Raw genomic sequence first — 18,641 nt, 5'->3', positions numbered from 1 at the left:
AACTTGCTGAAGGTAGAGGTTAAGAAAGAGCAGGAGCCTCTTAAAGAAAGAGAGGCCTAATTTTAAGACATCAGATACGGCTATGATTGAGTAATTTGATATATAAAGTATTGTCATAACAACTGAAGATAACATAGTTACTTGACTCTGCTATAAAATGGCTCTATGTGCCTGGAAAATACATAATGCTGCTCTCCTCCCTCAAAGACAGATAACTGGAGCAGATTACCTCCTGTTAGTCATCCTTCTAAATGACTCAAATTCCTTCTTTTTTCTATACCTTTTTTACCTTTTCATCTTCCTTATTTAGTTAAATGTTGATATCATACAGCCTCCTGCAGCTGTATTTATCAGGCTGAAAAAGTGTAATCGTTTTGTTCATTAAAATAGGTTCCAAATAAAGACAAATGATCCCATTTACAGCCAGCTGTAGAAATGTCAGTCTAACATTTCCTCTCACAACTTTCCAAGCACACACCAGTCTGCTGTCACTCCCAGCCTTCTGTGTTTCTGTCACCTCTCGGTGATTCAGGCAGCCAAAGCCAGGCGTGCTCCCCTCCGAACCAGCGCTGCCACACTGAGTAATGCATGAGCTGCGTGTAGCGCTAAATCACCAGAGCTCGGTGAAGTGCCTAACCTACTGCTGACACCATTTCTAATTCACCTTCTCGGTGCTCGTTCCGATGTGCAGGGGTGTTTATCATCAATGAGCTCCGAGCAGAGCGGCTCTTTATTCTCTACCAATCTCCATTCTCACATTTCAGCCTGTGGTTTGTTAGGAGGATGCATGGCATTTGAGCTTGTATGAGTCAGAGTAATGTTTGGGGAAACTGTGAGCTACAGCAGCTCATGCCTTCACCGGAAAGCTCACATGAAATTATGAGGGGTTATTCTCCGAGGACAAGTATGTTTCCTTACTTATTGGGGTGTAATATGGTTTCCTTTATTTTTATTTTACAATTTATCCAGCAGCAACTGAAGTAATAAATGCCACTTTTCTCAATTTCTGCTCTTTAGGCGGCCCAGCAGCCTTCTCTCCTGGTAACCTGAGCACCAGCAGCAGCGCCAGCAGCACGCTGGGGAGTCCCGACAACGACGAGTACATCCTCTCGTTTGAAACCATCGACAAGATGCGGCGGGTTTCTTCATATTCCTCCCTAAACTCCCTTATAGGTAACAATCATCCCACAGTTTCAGGACAGTAGATCGGTTCAGATTCCCTACTTAAGTTGGGTAAATTTGTCCCATTATATGGGTTCTGGAGGAGATCTCTTTGGTTTAGGCAGATGACAGCTTACAAAACAACACATATAACAGAAATCTGGTTTTATCTAGCAATAATACAGAAAAAAAGTGCTTCAAAGTCAAACTTCTCCACCAGAAGCCTTTTTAATGTTCTGCTCTTCTGCTTCCAGTTTTCTCTCTTTTACTCGTTCAGCCTTTAAAGTTCCCGTCATTGTGGAGCTTACTCTTCCTAAAGCTTCAATCAGGGTTGATATCAAAGAAGAGTAAAGCATACCAAACAACTTCTCAGTTTTACAAAGGTTTCATTGTCTGTTTCTTTCACCTGCTCACAGTTATATCTGAATCACACTTTAGTTCACTGGGTGCAGCTTTAATATCCCTGATGCACTGCGAACCCAGAGACAGGCCTCATAGTATCCAAGCTTGTTGATTCCAATCATATTTGATTGAAAAATAAATATATGTTTTAATTTTTGTTATCTGGTCCAAATATAACCTATATATTGAATATTTTATTGCTTAAACTAACTAATTTCCGTGTAGAATTAGTTTGTTTTAGTCTTAATGGTTAAACCAAACCAAACTTTGTAGTACATCCCTACTTCAGTAAAAACCAGACCTGTCAATGCCAGTTAAATGTGATTTATGTTCATAAATAACATACAGACAGGCTGTCGTCCATGCAAGAACTGTTACTGAATTGAAAGGATATTTGAACAATCATATGGAAAATATTATTTTTATTTTGTTATATTTAAGCAGAAATCAAAGTTGATTTAACAAAAATACACAAGTTACTTTTGTGATAAGTGGAACAATAAACTCCTGTTGCATTAAACCTGCAGCAGTTTTGAGCAGGATTTTATGCGTTGATTACAATCATCACAGTGTATCTGCCCTACCTAAACCTCTGTGATGCTGCAGCTTGGACAGCAGCTGCTACAGGTTTTTACCAGACAGAAAATTACCAACAGTATAGAGGATGAAGGCACTTTGGAGAGACTGGGACCTTTGGGCATCCCATAGGAGAGTCACTGCTTCCAAACAACAGTCGGGATAAACAAAGTGTAAAGAGCATCAGGAAGGAGCATGAAGGACATTAAAGTGCTTTTCTTGATCTTCCCTCCACTGTCTATTGCTCTCTGGTGTTTGGCAGGCTTAACTATCTGCTCAGGCAGCCACTAAATAATAGCTAAATAATAGTTCTCACCACCTCAACAACAGAAATATAAAACCTTTTCTCTTTTTTTATTCCTAATTTGCACTTCTCTCTATGTTCTCCGCTGCTGTGTCATGTCCAGTTTTGTCATTTTAACTTTGCATGTTTGCAGTCAAAACATAAATCTTAAATTAACTTATAATAAAAATCCAGATACCGAGGAGAGTTTTTTATTTTTCCCAACACATTTTCTTTCAGTTCCACCCTAAATTAATTCCAGTTGCTTTGTATGCATAGCTTCATATCAGATAATGCTATTTTTTTTTACAGCTTCAATACAAAGTGGTGTGTAACTATGTTTCCAAAAATATTAAAAATTTGTCCCTGAAACTCATTCAGGTCATTCTCTTCCATTTTCTTCAGGAAACAATTAAATCTCTTAAACTGAATCTTAAAAATCCAAATATAAGCCAAGCTTTTTCTCAGTCATCACCTCTTGCTGAAATTTTGGGTTTATCTTTTCAAAACGTTCAACATTAAAGCCTTGAAAATGAATGTTTGATGAAAGAAACAGTAATTGCAGTTTGGCACAACATTTGCTCTTTTGCTTTCATCCAACAAATCAACTATTTGATGCTCATTCTAAACCTTTTTCAAGCCACTTACTGCTGGAACAAGGTTCCAGGGTAAGCAGGTTAAAAGACATATTGGCTCCTCGCCCACTCAGCTCTGTGCCAGCTGCAGAGTCCTGGCCTCCCAGTGAGCCTGTTTGAACCCAAACCTTGCATGGTGCTGCATGAATAAGCAAACAGACTGCATTCATAGAGCATGAACTACATATAATCTAAGTTGATATTTATATTCTTTTTTGTTTGTATGTTTTCCATTGTGTTGTGACCAGAAATCACCTATCAGTTCATTAGACCCTTCACTCGTCGGTCTGATTTGTTTGTTCCTTCGCTCCTTTCTTGTTTGGCTTGAAGTTGTTCTCGTGAAACCCATGGAGCTTTGTTTTTCCTCTCTTGAAAACTTCTAAATTGCTCCCTCATTTTGATCTCCATTTCGGTGGTATCAAATCTTTATGTGAGAAAAACTAAGAAGTGAGGGCCTGCGAGTTATCATGCAGCGGTTTGGAGCAAATTGAAGCCATAAATGCTGTTTGCGGCCTCTGCTCAACACCGGGCTGCCGGAGAGCAGCAGGACAGCAAAGCTGTGTGGGAGGGCAGAGTTGGAGTAAAGTGATTTATTAACTTCCCACTACTATCATTTGTACAAATCCTACCACACTGTGGAGACCACACTGCTGTCTCTGTTAGGCACTATTGTTTTGAAAAATGAAGCTAAGGCTCAGTTTTGTCCATTAACCAGGATGCAGGATAGAATATAAGGATATTGTAGACGCAGAGGTCCCACGCAGTCTAGATAAATTCTGATTTTCATATAAAGATCTCAAATATCTTGATTAGAGTGGAAAAAGAAGCATGAAAAGGTTTCATTTCCATTTTCTAAATGTTGAATCATCATTTCTTGCATCTGTCTGTTGGTCCATCATCCACTTATTTATCCTGCCATCCAAAGTTTTATTTCTTCCATCCATGTATCAGTGTGGATAATGATACATGTATCCACACTGATACATGAGCAATTTAGTGCATCACATTTCAAATGACTGATATTGTGTAGTCTAAAAAGCTTTAATTTGAGTTTTACTATTAGAGTTTTACTATTATTATAATACAATAATAAAAATTATTGTATTATTCTACCTATACAGTAATCCATGGTTTTTCCATCCATCCATCCATTTTTTCATCTGTCTGTTAATGATTTGTTCATCCACCAATTACCCCTCTGTCACTTAATTTGTTGAGTTATCTATCCATGGTTTACCCATCCATCGTCAATCCATCTGTATTTTTTTAGACTATAAATCCAAAGCAAATTGGATCATTAGTGATGTACAGAAGTACATAATCTTTTCCATCTGATTTAAACCTCTGTTTGGTTAAAACATAAACTAATCATATAGATGTGCGTTGTTTAATGTGCTGACACAACTTTCACTGGTGTTTTTCTTATAGTAAACGTCAGAACCATTATGTCCTGTGATGAAATCACACAAAACGTATAATTTCCATGGATATGACGTCAAAAAAAACTGCTCATACTTGTATTGCTTCCAAAAGAACAAAGATAAATTCTTCACAAAGTTTGAAAAGTACATTGTATTGACTTGTTGAATTTCAACAAGAAAACCAAAAAATGGGATGAACTAACCTTGAATGTAGAGGAGTTTTGCATCCTTATCTCTAAACACCCGCTACGTTCCAGCTGGGTGAATATGCAATGAGTTTCACATAAATCTAGCTGCAGCTGCTATAATTAAGTGAATACTCTTTTTAAGGTTATATGAACAATTAAAAAGAAGCTATTTTCAAAATTACTCTTGGATGGGGCTCACTAAAATCTGGAAATAAAATCTGTTCATTTCTTCATCTAATGTACAAGAGAGCCACTCCAGGTCATAATGTTATTTTTTTTAGTTAAAAAACGTCTGCCCACATATAAAACATGTTGAAGAGAAACAATTAGGTTCGAGGGATGTGAAAAATAGCCAGAAAAAAGGTCTTTGACACGCATCTTTGTTGCCTTCAAATTCAGTATATTATGAGTTTGCCTGTGCCTGTAGTTTGTGGAGAACATGGCAGGTTTGTCATCCAGAGCAAATGTACCCAAGCTAATTGGTAAAACATCCAGAACACAGACTACTGGCTCAACCCATGTATTAGTTGATGTGTAAATGTTCAGACACAAGAAACAGCATTATATTGGCTGTAAAAGCTGCTAAAACCAATGGAAGAATATAGACAGAAGTTCTCAAGCGTTATTGCTCAACAGCACATAAATTGACTTTTTAAAAGCAGAGTATTGACTAATATGGCACTTATTACGCTAGGAAACACAATATAATTGATAAGAATAACTACCAGCACTCTAAGCATCTGTTTTGGAAAGATAATTTACACATTAGGGTTTGATGTTAAGTGGACAATATTTATCTAGATTATTCTTCCAACATGAACAGCTTTAAGCTTAACAGTTTGACATACATGTTGAATGCATCTGAGTTTACACCAGCATTTATGTTTTGAAACATTCTGGATCTGAATTGACTATTACTTTTTTCAGGGGTTTATATCCACTTGGTGGATTTGATGTGTTTTTCCGTTTAAAGAGCATCATTCAGCAGCTACAATATGGTGCTTTTTGCAGTGGAGCTTGAGGGATGTTTTAAAAACATCTAGAACTATTTTTTATGTTGCAGCGCTTAAGGCCCCTAAAATCCCTGTGGTGTGTTAACTGTAATTTGAGCCATTTGCGAGAAATTTGGAGGCACTATAAAAGGAGGCGCAGTGGGTCATTTAGTTAGCACTTTAACATCTTTATGACTTCACATCTATTTCACTTTTGCTCAAATGACACGAGTGACGGATAAGGACGTGCTGCAGCTTCACATTCACCATGACGCTGTCTGTCATGATGTCTCTGTAGAGTCAGCACAGTTTTAATTTGTATGCTCTTATGATGTAAAGCAGTCAGGCTTTGCTTTTTTCTACTATCTATTTACTGCTACCTTGCTAATCACATCTGTCCCTCTACCACTTTCCCTCCCAGTTTTTTTTTTACTTTTGAAATTCTCTGCTTTTGTCAGAGGACAGTGGGTTCTGAAATAAGTTGTTCCCCTTTGTCCTCATTTTTCCTACTCCAGACATGCCTTCCAACCTCTCTAGCTGCAACTCTTTTTTTGTTTCATATACTTTCAACCTAATGCGCCAGCTTTAACCCTTTGTCTTTCTTCCTGTTTTAGTCATCTCTCTGTGGTGTCCGCTCTTTGAGGCATGGGACTAGTGATTGTTCCCCCGAGTCTTCTTGGGACAGGGGTGTCCTCAGTAACTGGGTCCAGACTTCAGTCATTCCTGGTTTTTTGCCATTTATGTACTTAGAAGGAGCGGATGCATGGGCAGAAATATCTGCAAGGGAGGAAAGTGAAGGAGAATCAACTTTAAACTAGAAACAAAAGAGAGAAGGGACATATTAGAGCAGGGGTGGGCAACTCCAGGCCTCGAGGGCCGGTCTCCTGCAACTTTTAGATGTATCTCTACTTCAACACACCTGAGTCAAATAATGAGGTCATTAGCAGGACTCTGGAGAACTTGACTGCACTTAGGAGGTGATTCAGCTGTTGGATTCAAGCGTGTTGGAACAGGGAGACATCCAAGAGTTGCAGGACACCGGCCCTCGAGGACCAGGATTGCCCACCCCTGTATTAGAGGATCTCTCAAGCAACCTGAAGCTGAGGAGGAGGAAGACGAGAAGTTTAATAAGTTGGAGACAAAAAGAAGCAAGAAATAAATGAGCGAAAGGAAGTAAAACTCCCCACTTAGGACAGGTTTTTGACATGGTTGGTTGGTGAAGACTCCAAATAAGGAGTAGAAAATGAAAAGGCCCTACTCTACTTTATACTATCTCAAGTCTATCGAGATCTATTTTTATGTTGAATATTTATAATCTGCTTAGAGATGTTGATACGGCCACAAAGATAAAAATCTCTGGGTTTACGTTAAAGCAGACCAAGAATTTCTTGTATTTGCTAAGTTATGATGAAGTATTTGTTCCATAAATGCTAGAACACAAAATTTCAGAGGTTAACAATACATTTCCGTAGTATTTGTTAGAGTTTTCCTTTAAACTGTATGAGTGGAGTCAAACTTTAGCATATTCTGTCCACAGTGACTCACTGGAATGTTGTCTCATTCCTCTTGACAGAACTACTGTAATTGACTCATGTTTGTAGGCCTCCATGCTGACACACACTTTCTCAGCTTTTCTAACAGACAGGTATCAGGGCTTTGAGGTGGACACTTCAAAACAAAGGCAATGTTGTCTTTAAGTCTTTTTGTAACAACCTTGTCTTAGCGTTATTGTCCATTTGGAAGACCCATTTGTGCCCAAACTTTAACTTCCTGAAGTCTTTGGATTTTTCCTTAGTGTTTCCACCTACATGTTGGAGGCACTATCCAACATTTGGTGAAATGTCTGAACTTGTCTCTCTCTGTGTATCCTTTCCAGGTGTGTCCTTCAACAGTGTTTACACTCAGATATGGAGAGTGCTGCTCCACCTAGCCGCAGATCCGTTCCCAGAAGTTTCAGATTTGGCCATGAAAGTGCTCAATAGCATTGCATACAAGGTTTGTTGTGGTTAAAGTTTCTGATAATGTGAAGACTCAATGACTTATCATTGCAAAAATAATAAGGTAGAAGTTTGCAGCTATTGTTTAAGATCAAAGCTGCGCAGTAATTTGTTGTTTCTTACAAGGTTACAAATTCAAAATGCAGAGCTACATTTTGCTATATTTCACTCTATAATAAAAACTAGTCACTTAATAATCTGCAGGATATCCTACTGGATGTGTCAGTGATGAGTCTGTTTCTGAACTTAAGTTCAAAGGTTTACACATTCCTGTTAAAATGGCTGATTTTTATGACGTAAAAACATAAGCTCATTATTGACTATTTCAAAACCTTTATTTTATCCTTTGATATCAGATTCAAAAGCACCATACAGTCCATCAGTCTTAATTGTGTTCTGATGAATCTTTCTGGGATTAGTTTGGTTAAATTATTGGCCTCATGATATTAAAATCCTGACTACTTTTTTTTTTTTTTTTTTTTTTTTTTACACTTCTCTGTTACTTAAAATAAATAAGAATGAGTCTTTTCCCCTCAGTAACAGCATCCACATGGAAGAGTGTTGTTGTAATCCCACCTTAGTCCACGGATTGGAAAAATATTTTTTATGCTGTCACATCCGTCACATTCAGTCACCAAATGATTTTTCGATCACCAGCCGATTTCTCTGTCAAGTAGATTTTGCAACTTTGTTATTCAGTAGCTGTGACAACAGAATGTAAAGGCTGCTGACTTCTGCCATAGATGGAGCACATGTTGATATATTTCCTGCGAAGACTTGAGCAAAGGCAACTTAATCAAAGACTACCCTCTTGGGTTCACAAGTGTTAACATCAGCTTAACAGAGAATCCAGCTCTTTTAATTAGGATTTTGACTTTCAAATGTTATTGATTTTAACTAAGTGAACAAGGTCAGAAGCTAATTAAGATTTACTTGCTTCTCAGATGATCAATGCATTGAATTTTTTTCTATCTGTAGTGTCCAGCTATTTTCCTTCTTGTTGATTTTTGATTAATGTCAATATCTTCTGAGATATTAGACTTCAGTTGCATTTTATGTTTCATTGCTTCATATTTCTGCAGTTTTTTTTATTTGGTAAACATAAATCTTTAGTGTAGACTGTCAGATAAATGTTGATTCACTGCCACTGTGCCGCTCTTTAATTTTACCTGGTAAAATGTTTTGATTTACAAACATGACATGCATTTAATTTAGGAGGTGGTATAAAATATTCAGCTGAGAGACACTACAGGAATACCTCAGCCGTGTCCTACTGCTCATTCATAGAGGAAACATGTTCTGGGATTTGTTTGGATAAATTATTGGCCTGGATTGACTGAGTTTCAAGGCAGTATTTGGAGATGGATCTTGCTGAGGCAGAACAAGCTCCCAGTGGGGGAGTTTCGCAGTGGGAAGTAGAGAATCTAGTGGAAACGATTACCCCAGTTTACCAACAACTCTGTGTAAAGCAGATGAGTCCTGCCCCGTTCGTGTGATGCTTCTTCAATTAAGGATCCATGTATAAGTTGCAAAACTGGGTCAGATTACCTAATGAGTTTTCAGGTAAACAGGTTATATCACCTGTTTGGTTCGTCTTTTGTTCTCTAAGGATACATTCATATTTTCCTGGTAAATCTGTTTGGGCTTGCTGTCGATTCAGTTTATTTTCAAAAATCCATCCTGCTTTCTTAGCCATACACTGTCTTATCAACATGAGAAAAAAAAGCTTCCCATTAGCTTTTTATCTACTTTTTCACTTCCACAGAATCTCTATTAAATCTGTCTCACACTAATGGCTTCTTGATGCATCGCTCATATCTCATATCAGATCTCTTTCCTCTGTCACAAACAATGTAGATTTCATAGAAAATGTGTAACTCTTACATTAAGCTGCACTGTCCCCCTCCAGCCTGTTAGATGCACAAACAAACAAAAGATGCTTGCTACAATCCGGTAATTAGCATAGAAATCAAATCCCAGCCAATGCCAGCCAGTGAAATGTGTTTGTCTGTGCTAACAAGATTTAAGTAGCCCAGTTTTCTCTGCACCGAGCTCCAGTAAACAACAACTCTACTATTCATCAGTGATGCTTCGCCTCCATTGTCCTTATTAGGTTTACCCCTCCCTCACACACCATCGTTAGACACCTCACAATGAAGAGGCGATATTACCTGCTTCACCTAATGAGATAAACTTCTTGAAATTTAGGCAAAGTTTGTAAAGTGCTGCACTTCTTAGTGCTGCAGCTGGAGGTGATAATCAAATTTTATGTGTTATGTGTGTTTCTAAACCAAACAAAATAATGTTAGCCTTTGAAACAGTTGAAAACTATGAAAACAGGTTACTACCTTTCAAATTTGAAGAACAGCCCTGCAGTAAATGCTTGTTTTTCTCACCAGGCAACCATGAACGCCAGACCTCAGAGGATCTTGGACTCTGGATCTCTGACTCAGTCGGCGCCGGCCAGTCCCACCAGCAAAGGCACGCACATCCATCAGGCAGGGTGAGGAAATCATGGTTAATTTAGATGTTGATTTTTGTTGTGACTTTTAAATGCATCTTCATTGCATCATTGTTCCTCCAGCGGCTCTCCGCCCATGCCCAGTACCAGCAGCTCCAGTCTGACCAATGAAGTCCCCAAGCCCCCTGCCAGAGAGCAGCCAGCAACACGGCCCCCCTACACCCCAACGCTGGGAGGACAGGCACCCCACTCACACCAGTTCCCCCGCACACGCAAGATGTTTGACAAGGGACCAGAACAGGTGAAGGAAAAAAACTCTCTTGTGGGAAAAACAGCTATTAACTGGAAAAAAGAGCTTCTCATCGTTGAGCATGTGTTCTTGTGCGCGGGTTCAGGCAGCTGAAGATGGTGAGGAACCGGGTGGTCACAGGAACTACGTGAGTCTGGCCCTGCAAACAGGCCTGTGTGACTGGAGTGCCAAGTATTTCGCTCAGCCTGTCATGAAGGTGAGTGTCCTGGTTTTAAACCATCTCTTCTAATGAGGAAACAAATACACCTGCTTAAGGATTTTTTTTCTAAATGAGCAATTAGACAAAAGCATTATGCAAATAGCCTAAATGAAGATATGTCCTGTGATGGAACTGGAATTGGAGTTTGGGCCATAATGGTCATTATTATATTTGGAGGGAAAAGCAGGCAGGTTGCAAACCTGAGACCAGCATCCTCACTGTGAAGTACTGTGCTGGCAGCATCATGATGTAGAGATGTTTTGCTGCAAGAGGGACACTTCATGTATGGATCTTCTAAGTAGTCGATGACCCTATAAGCATGCCACCAAATTAGTTACACATTGGGTTGTACAAGAAAAGGAAACTTGTGGAAGAATGGCTAGAACATTTTTAAAGGTCTGAATTTAAAGAAAGTAAATATATTTCTTATCATTAATGTACTTAGCAAATATTAAACTGTTATTTTCCTGAGTGGCACAAAACAGTGACATAACAAGCTTGGTTTTTTCACAATTTGTCCTGTGCGAAAATAAACACTGTGTTTTTATACAGTTTCTGTAAATGTCTGATTTCAGCTGTATTTACTTTTTTTATTTATTTATTTATTTTTTGCTCTTGTGACTTCAGGTAGTTGCTAAACCATAAACGGACAACATTTATTTAGCTCTTTTCTTATCTTTTTGACATCTGAAAGACTTGAAGACACTAAAAGCTGTCTTCAAGTCAGCTTTTAGTGAGCTGCACTCACACATTCACAGAAACATTCATGCATCTCTTTTTAAACTGTGTTGTGTTTTTCACTGACACATGCAGAGTGATAAAGCGAAGAGACAAATCATACCTCTGTGTCTTTAAGGACTTTTCAACACTTTAAGTCTCCAGTCTGGTATCAAACCACCGACCTTCTTCTGACTGGCTGACGACCGCTCGCCCTTTTGAGTTCTACTCATTCTTTGTTGCTAAGCAACAGTGAAAAAGGATATGACCGGTTATTTTCCGTTTTCACATATTCATGTGAATTTTCATCATAGCAGTTTGTTTATTCCCCATTCTGCTGAGATTCAGGAACACAGTGATCCATTCAGGTACGGGAAGTCGGGGTTTAAAAGTTTATTTTAAATAGTAATAAACCGATATGTGAAACTGCAAGGTAGGGACCAATCATTGGGGGGGGAAAGCACTTGCTTCTTCTTCAAAATGGCTTCACTGAATAATTGAGCACTCAGGTCCATAAAGTAACATCCTCCACAGGGAAATTTTAGATGGAGCACAGTCATTTTGTTATACCTGGTAGTTGGTGATGGATTTCCGTATTTATTCAAGTTTTCCTTTGTTTTTATAAAAAAGAAGATATTAAGCATCTTTTAAAGCTAACTATATTGTTAATTAGAAACAAAAAACAAGTCAGAAAGCTGTACATCACATGCGAACATGTCCCGGTGAAACTAACTAGTAGGATGAAAGTATTAGGTTTTCAGAATATTTTAGAAAAAAATATTGTTAGTTTTAAAAAAGAGACAATAGTTTACAAGAGGCATGGGAAAGTTAGATTTTCTTTTGGGACGATAAGTACAATGGTAGTAACGCTGATGTTTCAGACAAAACATGTAACTAGGCAAACCACAAAACTATGACACCCCAGAAAAAGAATGATTTCTGGGAGGCGCGGGAAGCGTTCGGGGTCGCCACGGAAAAAAGACATTTATTTTCATAAGTTCCATCTTATATATGCCGTCATTTAGACTGTAAAATGTACCTCTATTTAAATGTGTAAATAATCTATTAAATAATTAAATATAGATTTTTTTTTCCTGTTATTTATTTATTCATTATGTATCATAAATCCTATATACATTTTTTTAAGTGTGTGCCTCAATAATTAGATCCTTTCTGATTGGTTAACTTGGACAGCAGTTCAACTGTCGACCAACAACGGCACTAACTTTGATATGCTGAAAAATGAATTAAACAAATTATATAATTGAATAATACATACATAGTCTTGTACATCTGTAAATAAATATTTATATCACGTAGAGCACTTCTGGATAGATGCAAACTACATCTCGTTGCTTGTACTTGTGACAGTGCAATGACAATAAAGTTGAATTCTATTCTATTCTAAATAAATCAGAAGATTAAGTAAAAATGATAATAATTAATATAATTTAAATTAAATATTTTCATTTCATTCTTTATGTAGAATTTCCTAAAACATTTAAAAATGATTGCTACATGTACTGTATGTATGTATTTACTTTTTGTATGTATTTTCAGTTTTATTTACATATTTGCAAACACATACACATTTTTTTAATGATGTGAACCACAGCACTTTTGGGTTTTTATCACAATGTGATTAAATTAAGTTATATTTAAATTAGAAAAGCAACAAATATTTTTTCATCTGCTTAAAAGTTGACATTTGAGATTACTTGGGTATTGCTGTGTTATTTTAGTCTATGCTAGAAGGAGACAATATGTAAACTCAAAATCTTCATGTAAAAGTGGCTGCAGTGAATCAGAGTCCCAGTGGAAACTGGTTGCAGCAAAGTGCCTAATGACCAAAAGGCATTTTACGTTGCTTGGTTTAAAGTATTGGTGCCATTAGCTTATTCCCTCTAGATCAGATCCACTTTTAAGACTCTGTAACTCCAGTCCAATTCTTATACAGACAAAAAGAGCATCAACTCAATGCTATATTTAGCAGCAGATAATACAGTGTAATGATTTAGGAATTTCATAAACGACTTACTGTATCTCTTATTTCACTGCAGCTATTTGTAGTTGTCAATAACTGGTGGTCTAATGGGGAAACTAGGGAAGGTATTGCAGTACTTTGTTCAGCTTAAAGTAACATTGTGTTTAAATTTTCCAAACTTTGCAGACAAATATAGCACCCCGATTGAAGGTAAATGTTGAGAACTGGTGTTATTTTCAGGAAGGAATAAAAAAAACAGGAGGTGTTTTTATTTGGTTCAACAGAGTTTGTTTGGTGCAGTTGTTCTCGAAGCACCGAGGTAGCTGCTCGGCACGACTCGGTTTGAGCAATAAATACATCTGTACGTTATCAGCACTCTTCCAGGTTTCTGTATAACACTGTCCATCATGGATTTTCTAAGATTTACAAACCAGAAGTAAAATTTTCAGTTTTTCACTAACTCTTTAGAAGTTGTGCGCAAATATATTTTTTTGAAGTTTGACATTTATGAAGGGTTCAAGAGGAGTCACATCATGTATTGTAATAATAAGAAAAGACATGGATAAATTATAGAAATTACTGTAACTTGTTGGGTTTCAGTGAACAAAAACATTCATCCGGTACAAAAAAGGACATCTGCATTCCAGTGTAATGGCAGGGAGATAAATAAATCACACCTGCTGCCAACGTTGTAAACAAAACTTAACTTTCTTATCTTAACTAACTTGAGTTCTCATTTAAAACTAGCCTATCTTGTCACTTTCTACCATCAGCTTTTTCCACTTTCTGAACTGACCATATATGTTTGCTCCCAAGTATTTTCGAGAGGTCAGCAGTGTTCAAGTTATCAAAATGTTGGTCTAAATCCAGGAGTACACAATCATGCATGATAAACTTGAGACATTTTATTCCTGCAAAATGCTGTTTCAGAATAGTTGGAATGTGTCACCTTTCCTTTCAATAACAAGAGAGAAGCTTTGACATTTAGAAACTAGATAATAAAATCAGTTAAATAAGGTATTTACAAGGCACACAAAAGGTCACACATCCTAATATTTCACTGGAAAAACCTTTTGATTTGAATATCTTCTGTAATGTCACATTTATTTCTGTCCAAAGTTGCATTTATTTTTCTCCAAGCTCTTTAAGCAATACTGGGAGAGTCAGACCACCTCCTAAACAACTACTCCCACACAACTTGCGGCCGATAAATTCTGTCTTTCTTCTGCAAAGATGATAGCTCCCCACTATCCCTCGGGTTAATAATGCGCTGAACATTTCCTAATCCAGTTATAATAGTTCCAACAATTTTTTTTTGTTTGTTTGCCTAACCTGACCCTTCTTAAATAGATTAATGTCTTTTACACAACTACTCAATGTCTTCTGACATAATTGTTTAATGAATTAGAACATAATCAACTCTGCAGTAATTATCCAGTGGGAAGCTCCAACCTATTTGCTTTGTAATATCCAGGTGGTGACTTTCTTTTGGTAAAGCAGTGTATGATGTTAAATGAAAACTGGGCAGAAAAGTCTGAAAAAAGAAAAATTATCAAAGCAAAATGTTTGAAAAGGACAAGACACAGAGGGACATGTAGAGGTGGGAGCAGAGTGTGGGTGAAGAAGGAGGAACAGGTTGACAGTGAAGTAAAACTTATGATAAAGAGCATTCGGGGTGGATGAATGAGATGAAAGACAGACAGAGCGTGGAGCTCCAAGAAGAGGCGATGGAAATCAGAAAGATAACTGGATAGGAAGATTGTACGAGAGCAGGCGGCAGAGACACCAGAGCGAGGGTTCTGCTGTAGTGCGAATCTAAACGCTGCGTTTGCAAAAGAAAAAAATTAAATGTTGAGTGCTGCCATAAAACTGCTCCTCCATTATGAAGCTACTCTGTTGATGTGAGTATGCAGGTTTTTGTATCTCTTTGTCAGCAGCACACAAGGGATGTTTGTATGTGGATGTTTACGTTAGATGCTTAAATGCTGGAAATGACTAAACATCTCTTGATTTGTTCATAAGTTTTTAGATGCTCTTGAATATTTAATACAAGAGCATTAGAATAACTTAAAATATCAGAATTTCTAATCAAGTCCTGAGAATTTTGAGTCCCGTGGTATAAATGGACTTGCTTTTTTCACCTCTCATTCTTTCAATTTATTGACTGAAACATCTTTTCAATCATCTGTAGAATTCATGTGACCTCCCAGAATCAGTGTCAGTTTAAACTTTTTATGCGATTCAGAATTAGTCATTGCATAATTTTATCTCTTGCTGCTGCATAACGCTGGTTTCTTTCAGTAGAAACTAACCTGTAGCCAAAAATATAAAATATCAAAAAACCCTACACAACCGAATGTGTAGGGTTTTCAGGTTTGGACCTTCAGACCAGACTGAAATATAGAACTATATGCTCGGCCTAAATACCATCTGAAGAAATGTTTTATGATCTGCCATTGATGTCCAAAATCTTCTATTCACCTCAAACAGAACCAACAACTTTGGTTTAAGTTTGGTCACCATTGGAAAACCCGATGGCGTCCGAGCTTAAATTAATGTTGGAATTTGAACTGGTCAGAATTCTGCCGGAATCGTTGGAAATCTACAAGAAGTTTATGATTTCTCTGCTACTTGCTAAGGGATAATTATGTAAACATTTTTAGAATTGTATGTATATATTTGAGTGTGTGTGTATTGTTTTGATCTTGTGTGAATTAGAGAAACTCCACAGTGATTTCTAACTTATTTTCAAAGTTAACCCTGAAAAGAGAGCAGTTCAGTTCCATCCTTGAAGGTCTAAAATGTGTAAAATTTGTGCTCATGATGAGAGTGTGGCACCTTTAACCAGAACGACAAATGTTCTCAGAGGTTCTGCTACGTAATACAGTTCATATTTTACTATAGATCTTTCTATGTGGAGAACTAACACTCATCTATCACCTGGGGGTCTCATTACAGAATACGTTAGCTGCTGACACACAGCAGGGCAGCAGCCCTGGAAACAGCAGTGTGAGCAGGCTTTTACCTTGACATGGCCCTCATAGTCACACTCATTTTTCCTCTCAGCTTGGAAAATACGTCAGAGTCCTCCTGCTGCACCTGCCTCCTCTCTTACTCAGTTAGGAACCAGAGAGTCCCAGAGGAACGGCCAAAGTTATTTATTCAGGGATCGGAAGTGTGAAGTGTTTGAACGTACATTTGCTTCAAAGCCACATTTACACACATGTCAGGGTGTTGATTGCATGCAGTAGTAGTGTAGTCACGTGGTGTTGAAGCTGTTTATTGAAGCTATTTAGTATTCAGTGAGTGTGGGAGGCTTTGCAGCAAAAAGGTGCTTAATAAGCACACACGGCCAGCCATCATCAAATACCACACACACATGCAGCTTAACCGCTGCTGTTTATTTAAAAACCATATATTTGTAATGCATGACTTTAATGCATTCATCGGGACGCATGCTTTATTTTACACTTCATTTTTAATGCAACCCTAATGAAAGACTTATTCTGTTCACTTAAAGCTGGGCACTAATTCTGTGAGGTCTCTTTTGTTATGCAAGACTTAATCAAGTTATTTTTTTAATACTGTCCCCCTGCTCAGCAGATGTGATTAGATGTAATTACAGGAAGGGATTTTGATACCTTGAGTCATTTTTTTCACAAGCTCATGAGCGTCCCCAATGTTGGTGCAGCAAAATTTGGTTTAAAACTGGGATGGATTCAATTATGACCTCTTCCAAATCCAAGCAGAGAGGGGAAACGGGAGAGCAGCATGATCTATGGTTATGTTATAGAAGAATAAAACAACGAGATGTAAAGAAAAACAGAAAATGACCCAAAATACAGAAATTGTATGGAATGCATAGATGAATCTTTGAACACAGGAAATATGAAATAATAATATGCTATTTTTAAAATGAGCAGGACTAAGTTTAAGCTTTTTGACATGTCATCCTTTCGCCATTTATTTTGAGAAATGTCTTATTTTATTCCAACATCATATTTTCAGATTATTATTGCTTGTTTTACATGTACATCACACATCTGGTTTATATTAACTTCCATAATTTCTCACGGGGGAAAACAAGAAATTTCAGAGTCACTTTGTCAAAGGTGCCCATTGATAAACCAATTGTTCATGGAAGAGTTGCTACTTTTCTTGCAAAGCAACAAACAGAACCATCATTTATTATCATTTGACACAAATTTTGTTGTGTAAAAAAATTGCTGAATGTGAAGTCAGTATTGAAATTGAAGTAAAACGATTTACAGAAAGTCACAGGATCGAAGCACACCAAACATCGTCAAGCTGTTGTTTTGTATTATGATGGAGGATTTTTAATGTTTCTTTTTTTTTTTTTTTACATCGTCTCAGATCCCAGAGGAACATGACCTGGAGAGCCAGGTCAGGATGGAGCGGCAGTGGAGGTTCCTGAGAAATGCTCGCGTTAGAAGACAGAGTCGAGTCATCACACAAAGAGGTGAGTGGCACACAAACGACTAATTAAATAACTTATAAAATAATCATTTAAATGTGTTAAAAAAAACTGGAAATAAAAACAGAAAGTATTTATTACATGTAGAATTAAGTAATTATTTGTTACCGTATTTTCTGGACTATAAAGTGCACGTCACTATAAGCCGCACCCACAAAGTAAAAAAAAAAAAAAAAACTGGAAACGTACATACATAAGCCACACCGGGCTATAAGCTACTGGTATTTCCGCCGCTTTCGGTTTTTCACAAGGCCACAGCAGAGGGACCATCCTTAATAAATTTGCTGTTAAGGACGCAGTCCTGTGTATCCAACTCCGAACCATGGATTCATTCACGCCGAGCTTAAGCGGCTATCAATCTGTACTGCCAGATCGATCGGCATCATATGAACTTCTTTGTGTTGTTTCCATGATGAGGGGGTGTGAGTTTGAAAACATTTCTCCATGGTGCCTGCTGCTAGCATGTGCTTCTTATATATGAAAATCAGCACTTCTTTGATTTCCAATTTTGACTTCCAATGATTCACTTCCTGCTAAAGAGCCCCCTGGTGGTTGAAGAAAAATCTACAGAAAAGCCGCACCGAACTATAAGCTTCGTGGTTCAAAGCGTGGGAAAAAAAGTAGCGGCTTATAGTCCAAAAATACGGTAATTAAATATTAGTAATGTTAATTATAACTCGCCCATCAAACTTAGTGGATAGGATTATGGCTTCTTCTGTAGGGATTCTGGCATCTAATTGGCTGCTTCAAACAGGAAGTCAAGAAAGTTTCTTTCAGTTTTGTTGGATATGTGGTAATAACTGACCTTTGTCTTCAGCTT

General features: G+C 37.6%; 1 protein-coding gene and 1 long non-coding RNA gene across 7 annotated transcripts in view; one reads left to right on the top strand and one right to left on the bottom strand.

Moving 5' to 3' along the window:
- The window catches only part of rptor (regulatory associated protein of MTOR, complex 1), a 144,811-nt gene that overhangs the window by 102,424 nt on the left and 23,746 nt on the right, over nt 1-18,641 (top strand). For all 6 annotated transcript variants that reach the window (XM_028016814.1, XM_028016812.1, XM_028016815.1 and 3 more), the window contains 6 exons: nt 1,018-1,173; nt 7,535-7,653; nt 10,055-10,158; nt 10,240-10,417; nt 10,512-10,622; nt 17,701-17,806. In XM_028016814.1, the coding sequence (XP_027872615.1) occupies nt 1,018-1,173; nt 7,535-7,653; nt 10,055-10,158; nt 10,240-10,417; nt 10,512-10,622; nt 17,701-17,806 (774 nt within the window). The remainder of the gene's footprint in view (nt 1-1,017; nt 1,174-7,534; nt 7,654-10,054; nt 10,159-10,239; nt 10,418-10,511; nt 10,623-17,700; nt 17,807-18,641) is intronic.
- Nucleotides 5,866-11,614, bottom strand: LOC114144232 (uncharacterized). The gene is made up of 3 exons (XR_003595447.1): nt 11,467-11,614; nt 10,826-10,936; nt 5,866-6,435 (listed from the first exon to the last, which is right to left on the bottom strand). It is a non-coding gene; the product is annotated as an uncharacterized LOC114144232 (long non-coding RNA).

Source organism: Xiphophorus couchianus, chromosome 5 (assembly GCF_001444195.1).
Source record: "Xiphophorus couchianus chromosome 5, X_couchianus-1.0, whole genome shotgun sequence".
In the NCBI taxonomy this organism is placed as follows: Eukaryota; Metazoa; Chordata; class Actinopteri; order Cyprinodontiformes; family Poeciliidae; genus Xiphophorus; species Xiphophorus couchianus.
The sequence above is the reverse complement of the archived record's forward strand: the minus strand, read 5'-3'. Positions and strand labels throughout refer to the sequence as shown.